Source organism: Calypte anna, chromosome 9 (genome assembly GCF_003957555.1).
Source record: "Calypte anna isolate BGI_N300 chromosome 9, bCalAnn1_v1.p, whole genome shotgun sequence".
Classification (NCBI taxonomy): Eukaryota; Metazoa; Chordata; class Aves; order Apodiformes; family Trochilidae; genus Calypte; species Calypte anna.
The window spans coordinates 13,182,666-13,191,091 of NC_044255.1; the positions used below are offsets into that span (position 1 = coordinate 13,182,666).

Here is an 8,426-nt window from a genome sequence, read left to right on the forward strand (position 1 = left end):
GTGGAAGTCCCGTGGCTAATCAACTTCACTGCTTACCCTGGGTAAGGTTATGAAATTGTCTCGGGATGGGCCTGTGAGCAAGCAAAGGACCAGCTGCAGCAGTGGTGCCCAACTGCAGAAGTGGTGATGCTGTGCAGTGTTGCCAGTGCTCACCAGCACACCACGCTGAGAAAATCTCATTCTGGTGTCTTGTATGAGACACTTGGTGCGTTTTCCTGCAATTTCAAGGTTTCTACTCAGCTCAGGAAGCCCCCTTGGTGTTTGCAAAGGCCTTTCACTGTAGTGCCCGTTTGAAGCTACAACACAACCCAAGGCATCTCATCCCCCCTTCTCCTTATAGAAATGCACACAGAGAGGCCAAACCACCACAGTGACCTCAGTTTCTTTTAAATTACTGTCATCTTTATTTTCTTCACATATGTGCAAACAGAGGAGATCACAATGGTGGTGTTCTTAAAAATAACAAAATGTATTTGCATACATTTCCCTATGTACAGGTGAACAGCCACAATAGAGTCTTCTTTTGCACAGCAAAAGATCTAGAGCATCGAGACCAGGGGCAGGACCGGGGCCCAAAAAAAGGGTCTAACTTAAAAATAATAATTAAAAAATTTTTCACAACAGTGCAAACCTCTCGGACACGACAGCACGATGGAGTGACTTTAATGGAGGAAACAGCGGGGGGGCCCCTCTTGGATGCGAGAATTCTGACTGTAAACAAGGCGCAACACCTCCCTCCCGCCGCCCTCCCCGGGGAAAGCTATTCCAGGAATTTGGCAGATCTTCAAGGGCTGAGCCGGAGGTAAACAGCCCGCGGCCGCCTTCCCTCCTCGAGCCACGACGGGCTGGGGCCCGGCTTCAGCGGCCACCGGCACCGGGAGGGACGGCCGCTCCCCGGGATGCTGCGGGACGCGGGAGGGGGGCGGGGGTAGGCGCGGAGAAGAGGGTGTCCGGAGGGGTCCGGGCGCTCCCAGAGGGACCCACCCCAGTGGGGTCGTGCAACCTCAGCGAGGCCAGAGGGAACCCGGTGAGCCCTGGTGGGGCCGTGGAGTCCCGCAGGGACCGTGCGCTCCCGGAAGAGACCCGGTCAGCCCGACGGGGCTGTGCACGCCCGGAAAAGCCGGCGCAGCCCCGGCGCGGCCGAGCGCTCAGCCGGTCTCGGGGTCGCCGGGGGGCGGCTGCTCGGCGCCGTTGCAGGCCGGGCCGGCGCCGTCCGGGCCGTTGCTCTCCAGGGAGGACTCGCTGCCCGTGCTCTCCCCGGAGAGGAGCCGGCGGACGCGGAGGTCGGCGCGCAGCGAGCGAAGGTCGTTGCCCAGGCTGAGCTCGCCCAGGTCGCGGAGGAGCTGGCCCAGCTCCGGACTGTCGCCGCGGCCGGCGCCGGGGCGCAGCAGCTCGCCCTCAGGTTCGCCCAGCGCCTCCAGGATGTCCTCGCAGTCGCAGTGCATGGCCCGCTCCTCCTGCTCCTCGCCCAGGAGGTCCTCGGTGATGGAGCCCAGCTTAGGCGCGCTGCGGCTCCGCTCCACCGGCGGCTTGTAGCAGCACTGCCCATTGAGCAGCTTGCGCAGCGGCACCAGCGGGATGCTCTGCTCGCCCACCAGCTGCTGCTGCTGGTGCCGCGCGTCGTCCCGCTTCTTCAGCCGGCGGAACTCAGCCAGTGCTGTGGCCGAGGTCTGGTAGAGCAGCAGCGCCATGGCCTTCGCCTTCTCGGGTTTGGAGACCAGCACGGCGTGGCAGCGCAGCATCACTGCCTTGTGCTTTAGCTCGTGGCGGTAGATCCAGGCGAAGACGCGCGGCAGGCGCGGGTCGGCCACGCAGTAGGTGACCCGGTGCAGCAGGTAGAGGTGGCCGGGCCGGCGGAGCCCCTTGTCCTCGGCATGGGCCATGCGGATGCCCTGCGCACTGATGGTCAGCTTCATTTTGGTGCCTTGCCGACCCGCCTCGCTCTTGCTCCAGATCTTGCAGACGGCCAGGTCGGTACAGCCCTCACCCTTGGACTGGATGGTAGTGGCGTTACCCAGGTAAAGCACGGTGTACGTGGGGTCCTCGCTGGTCACGCGGAATTTCCGCCGCTTGGAGCGGAACATGCTGCCCACGCGGTGCAGAGCGCTCTCGGGGCAGGCACGGGCCAGCGAGGTGAGGGCCGAGTAGTGCACGCTCACCGCGTATCCCTTGGGCTTGCTCTGCCGCCGCGCCTCGCCCGCCACCAGCTCCACCTTGCTCCGCTTCCAGGGCAGCATCGCCCCGCGGAGCCGCGGCTAGGCGCCGCGCCGACGGCTCCGGGCGCGGGGGGGCATGCCACGGCGGCGGCGGCTGGGCTGCCCGCCCGCCTCACATCCTTGCGGGCGGCGGGGCCGCCGCGGCCCGTAGATATAGGCGGGCGCCGGCGCTCCGCGGGCGCGGAGAGGGGAGGCCCCGCGCACCGAGGGCGGAGCGCCCGCTGCCCGCGGACCGCCGAACCGGCGGCGCGCTCCTCGCCGCCGCCCGCCGCCGCCGCTCTGCACCGCGGCCCCGGCCCCGGCCCCGTCGCGCCAGGGGACGGGCAGGAGGCGGGCCCGGGGCGGTGCCAGTCCGCCCGGGCGGTCCCGCTCCCCTCGCGGAGCGCGGCCCTCAGCCCTCTTAGGGGGCACCGGCCGCAGGGACCCGGCCCTCAAGAGCTCCTTCAGACCCCGCCCTGCTCCCCGGAGCTGGCCCCACGACCTGGTGCGGGGGCTTTGCCGGAGCGCTGTAATGCAGCCTCCAGTAGCAGGGACAGGAGGATGGAGAGGGCAGTGGAGGGAGGACCGACAGCTCAAAACCTCCCAAAGTGATAAAAATCCCAAAACAATCTCGGGGCTCCACTCCGAGAGTCCCCGGGCCCGGGAGAACCCCAACCCTAGAGCCTTCCCGGCTAGGGTGTGCCGTGCAGGAGTCCCACTCTTGCAACACCGTTTTCCCTTTAATTTGGTTAGTCCGGCTCTGAGAGCCGAAGGGCCTGCAGCAAAGAAAAGCTATTATGTATGAGTAATACTTTGCACTTTATTTTTACGCAGCAGCTAAGTAACAAGAAGCAGTCTTGTAATTTCTTGCCGGGGTTGCTCGAGAACAATCATAGACATAATGAAAGCAGTGGAAAGTTGGTCTCTGTGTTGTTGCTATAGCTTCTCGTGTCACGTATCGTATCTTCTGCAAGAAATAAATTCTAGGGTTACAGGGAGCAGCATTTTGCCAGGGTTTGAATAAATGCTCGACAGAAGGGCAGCAGTACATACTCGTGGAATAAAATATGTAGACGCCTCCTTCAATTATTTGAGAAATCACGTCTAAGTTTGGATCACTTAAGACCTCGTATTGTTATTGTTAAAATCATTATTATTATTATTACATTATGCCACCTAGCAGGTTACTCGGGAACTGCAAGTAACCACAGTGTCAGGCGTCAAATTACTAAGAGCAGTTGCCAGTTTGCTTAGATTTCAAAGTTACCCCCTCGATGGAGGGCATCGTCCTGAGCACCATTCCCTGAGGATGCTCAGCCACAGTTGGGACCAGGGGATGTCTGACCGCATCTCTGGCTTCCAGAGGCCGGTGATGGGTGTGTGTGGGGCAGTAACACGCTGTCTTTCCTGTCTTTGGTGGCTGCAGCACAGCAGTGTTGCAGTGTTAGGAAGGTTGCTGCTGGCCCTGAGATGTGAACGTGCAAATGGTCCCATTTTCCTATGGGAAAACTGCAGTGGGAGAGCTGCAAGGGCTGGGCTGGGCACGTGGTATCAGTGCAACGGAGCCCTTTTGCACACCCAGGGCAAGCTAGCTGGGCCCCTTGGTGTAAATCTCAGCACCATGCTGAACTGACCCCTCTGTCCTGGGCAAAGTCTCACTGCGATTCTCCAGGATGGCAGGCGGGGGGCCTTCCCACCACCTTTCCAGCTCCCAAGTCAGCAGCACTTTAATTTCTGTGTTGCCCTCATGGGGCAGAGGTTTCCTTACTAGAGATGCTATGGGGGCCCAGGTGGTGGCTGGTGAGCAGTGGCAACCCTGACATTGGTGCCTCCAGGCTGGCTGGAAGTGCAGGTGCAGGGAAGGTGTCTTGGGGTTACAGCCCTGCTTGAGGATGAAAAATGTCTCAGCTCAGTTCCTCCACATCCTTGCTGTGCCAGTGTTGCAGCCTCCCGTGCTTCATTAATGGGCCCAGTTAGCTTTAGGACTGCCTCTTTTCTGCTGTGTGGTGGCTGCTTGAGTTCTGGACATGGAGAACCACTTCATGCTCCAGCAGTTGAAGAGCACATTGCAAGTTATGGTGGCTTTGGGAACAATGCCCAAATGAAATGCTGACTCCTCTTGGTTCTGTGCTGGTCTGGGGGGCTGTGCTGCAGAGTTTGGGTGAGGTTTGGCAGCAGAAAGCAGCCCAGATAAGCATGGCGCATGTGCCCTAAGCAGGGGGAGGCTATTCCTGTGACCAGTGGAGAAGCTGAGACACAATGTGAGCAGGTTTTCCTTGTGGAACCAGAGCATGCTTCCTGGTTCCCAGAGAGCATGAGGCTCCCTCACTGCATGTGAGGCTGCCAGCACCCGTGCTGTGTAGGACATGCACACTGGGGGCTTAACTGCATGGCCCCATAGCCCATGGGCAGCACAGCAGCCTTCTTCTATATTTATGCAATACCCCAGCAGCTACCAAGCATCACCTGCCTGCATGCACGTGGGAAAATCTGTAAGATACCATCTCAGCCCTGCGGCCCAGCCTGCCCCATGCTGGCAGCAGGAGTGCTGCACTTGGTCCTTGGCACAACCCCTTCCTGCCCCACTCCATCCTCCTCCTCCTCCCCTGGCCTCTCCAGTCTGCACTGGAGCCCTCCCTGCACCCCACCAGGAGTCTGTAGGCTCTGGGGTGCACACTGGGTGCACACTGCAGGCAGGCAGCTGCCCAATGCCTCTGCCAGAGGGGGATGCCAGGCTGCCTGTGCTGGCTGCCCTGCTGCGGCATGGGGACACGTCAGGGCCTGCCTGATGGGAGAGGGTGACACCCTGAAGAGAGCAGCCCTGTTTCAGGGATGGCTCTAGAGCCCAGTAGCTGGAACTGGAGCTCTGGCTGGGGGTAGTAGGTGCTGGGGAAAATTGATAGGACAAGACCAAAACAATTAATGGGAATGAATCATGAAAACATCCGAGGCTTTGTCCTCTCAGGCAGCAATGGAGCTCATTGTGCCCCAGCAGCTGAAGCAGCACAGTCAAAGTGAAACATTTCAAACTGACATTTCTGTATTTTCCAAAACAAAGTATTTTAGAGCTTCTGTAGCTATTCTAAACATCAAAGTTTTGACTCTTAGTTCTGAACCAGGACAAAGGAAGTGCTGAACTGTCAGGATTTTCCATGAAACAGACAGGCTGAGCAGCAGCCAGGCCTTCAGGTCATCCATGGGGGCAGGTGAGGTGTCGCAGCCCCCAGCCTCACCAACCATCATCCAGGTTTCATCAGGAGCAGATGGAGATGGCTGCCAGGAGCTGGGGCAGCCTGAGGTATGTGTAAGGGTCATGGAGAGCCCTCGATGGATGCCTCATGTAGCCCCTGCTGCCTTAAAGCCTCTCCAAGGGGAAGCAGCATCCCATTCCACCAGGGGTTGGGGGCTTGGCTGATGCTGTATGAGGACTGCAGGATGTCCCTGTGGTGAGAGTCCTGGGTCCCCCTGGGTGCACTGAGGGCAATGCTGGTGGGGCTGCCAGGACTGTGCTGCTGGGTGGGCTGTGGCAGTGGTGTCACACCCCTACCATGGTTGTTTTTCAGTCACCCAGGGCGGCACACCCCGCTTCCTGCACAGGCAGCCCTGCATTTCCTGTGCCTGCAGCTATAATTAGCAGGCAGCCATCGACCAAGGGTGCAAAACCTTCCCTGAGAATCCACAGCACCTTTGGGGAGGCTCTCTGAGCCAGTGGGGCTGAGCTGGGCAGCCATCCTCCTGCCATGCTGCTGGCCAAGGGGTGCAGAGGTGGTGTTGGGGTGACATCCTCTGCTTGATGCCCTGTCCTGGGGCTGCCACTGTGGGACCATCCCTGCCCATGTGGAGAGAAAGCTGGTTCAGGCAGCCATGGACAGCAGGGACCATCCTGGCCAGGCAGAGATGGCACACCAGGAGCTGGAGAAATCTCCTGCCAGCTTCCTGTCCCACTCTTTGCACCTTCAAAGATGCAGGCAGTATTTTCTGATAAACCTTTCCCCACTCAACCGCGTGGGGAGATGATTTTATCTTCATGGGGCTTGTAGAAAAAGCAGAGTATAAAAAACTCACATGAGGGCCCCATCAGGGTCGGTGCCTTCTCAGGGCACAGCCTTGGCCAGGCAGCCCTGCTTCAGAGCCCCCTGGGATGGTGCTTTTCTGAGAGGGAACCAAGACCTTCACCCAAAAACTGGGGGGGGGGGGGCTGATTGCAGAGCAGGCTTCCCCTGTTTCTACAGTGCTAGCATACTTCTGAGTACAGCTGGGGAGAGAAGGGGGTTCAAGCAGCTGCAGTTGTGCACAGAGCAAAATTGTCTTGGTGTTCTTGCAGGGGTGCTCTGTGGGGGGGGTTCTTAATGGGTCTGTTTGTCAGGCTGAGGCTGGCAGTACCACTGAATCAAGCATTGTCAACCTACATGAATAATGAATAGCCATCACATGAATATTTTAGAGACACAGTCCTGAGATCTCCCAATGCTGCCTCAGAGGAAAATGGAGGAAAAGTTGTCCAGAAAGAACAATGCTTCCTTTAGGCAAAAATGCACTGGTGTTGCTGGGTGTGGAAAAAGAGCTGCTGCTGCTAAATAATTCTCAGGATTTGAATAAAAAACTGGAGTGGTGGTTTGGCTCCAAGGCAGAAGAGGTTGGGAGGGAAGCCAGCACTTTTGACATAAGTTGAGTACAGTGTGCTAGAAGGACAGCAGATTTTACTTTGTCTGTGCAATGGTTTTGTAAGGGATCCCAAAGCTATGGCCACCTTCTAGAGACACAGCAATGAAGTAACACACTTCAAATGAGTAGTGGCAAGAGGTTCAGTGATGCACAGGAGGTGCTTGCTCTCCCAGGACAGCATTTCACTTCAGCCCAAGCACTGCTGTTGAAGAGCCAAGTTGTAAAAAAGTCACAGCAGCAAAAATCATGTTCGTTTTGCTGCTGCATCATACAGCTCTGGTGACAGCATCTCTTTCTCAGAGGCCCTTTTCACTGCATGCCCTTAATCCAAGCTTAAAGATTCTTCTCGGAGAATCAGTTTGTGGTGTTTAGGTAAAACCAGAAGAAGCCTAGGTAGGCGTAGCAATACAGTTTAAACAAAAAGATGGTAGAGTCAGACTAGATATAAGGACTACTTTCACAATGAGGGTGGTGAAATACTGTCACAGGTTGCTCAGAGAGATGGTTTCCATGCTTGGAAACATTCAGGTTCAGGGTGGATGGGGCTCTGAGCAGCCTGATGTAGTTGAAGATGTCCCACCTCACTGCTGGGGGTTGGATTAGATGACTTTTAAAGGTCCCTTCCAACCCAAACTGTTCTATGGTTCTAATAGGGGTGGAATGCAATTAGAAATAGATCATTAGGATTCTAGTTGAGACTCTGATGTCTCTCTAACACTTAGATTACCCTATCCCCCTGTCTGTAACTCCTTCAGCATTGCTCTGCTCAAAGTGATTCCTTCTGTGCTGCAGCCAACAGCAGAGAGGAGTAATTTCTTGGTGTTTATGAAATGCTCAGAAATGTATCTGTTGCAAAAATGAAGCCCATTTGGGCATTTCTTCAGTAGCTACCACAGAGGTGGCAGAAAATTTCTGCAGTGACTGTTCCTTGAGTGCTTCAGTCTGAAAATGGGGTGTGGGGTGGGTAAAAAAGTGCAATGTGTGTGGAAAATATCCTCATCAAAATGCACATATCTTTGCTCTTCAGGTTGCCCTCACACCTCACTGTCCCCAGGATGCACAGGGGGTTGCAGGTGGTGGAGCAAGCCTGAGCCTCCTCTTCCCACTGTTTACAGCACCTCTGCCTGTCCCCTAGTGTCTCTGTTTCCAGTCTGTGCCACCAGCTGTGATGTCTGTGCCCCGAGGAGGTCAATCAAGACCTCAATCAAGCATTGTGCTCTGTCCTGGTGGCCGTGTCACCAGCAAAGGACCCTGGTGGTGCTGAGGCTGAGCTGCTGGGGCTGCGCCAATGGGATTATGAAGGTGTTTTGCCCCAGGCTGGGCAGCCTGGGAACAGCATCTCACATGCTTGGCTTTGGAGTTGGAAGTGCTGCCAGACCCAAGGTGTGGGGAAAGGCCAGGCTGGCTGGCTGCTCTGGTTGGTGATTATGTAGTGTAGAAGAAAGGTAACTTTTAACTGAAGTACAAAAGAAATACAGTAATGAGCATTTATATTGCTGCCTCTATGCCCACATAAAGACATGAGATGGTTTTATTAAAGATGACTTGATTAAAAATGAATTTACT

At 56.5% G+C, this 8,426-nt stretch overlaps 1 protein-coding gene across 1 annotated transcript; it reads right to left on the reverse strand.

Annotated features, from left to right (window-relative positions):
- Positions 1-380: 380 nt before the first annotated feature.
- FAM43A (family with sequence similarity 43 member A) lies at positions 381-2,484 on the reverse strand. The gene has a single exon (XM_030456550.1). The coding sequence runs from the start codon at positions 2,235-2,237 to the stop codon at positions 1,149-1,151; it is 1,089 nt and encodes a 362-aa protein (XP_030312410.1). The 5' UTR covers positions 2,238-2,484; the 3' UTR covers positions 381-1,148.
- Positions 2,485-8,426: the final 5,942 nt, after the last annotated feature.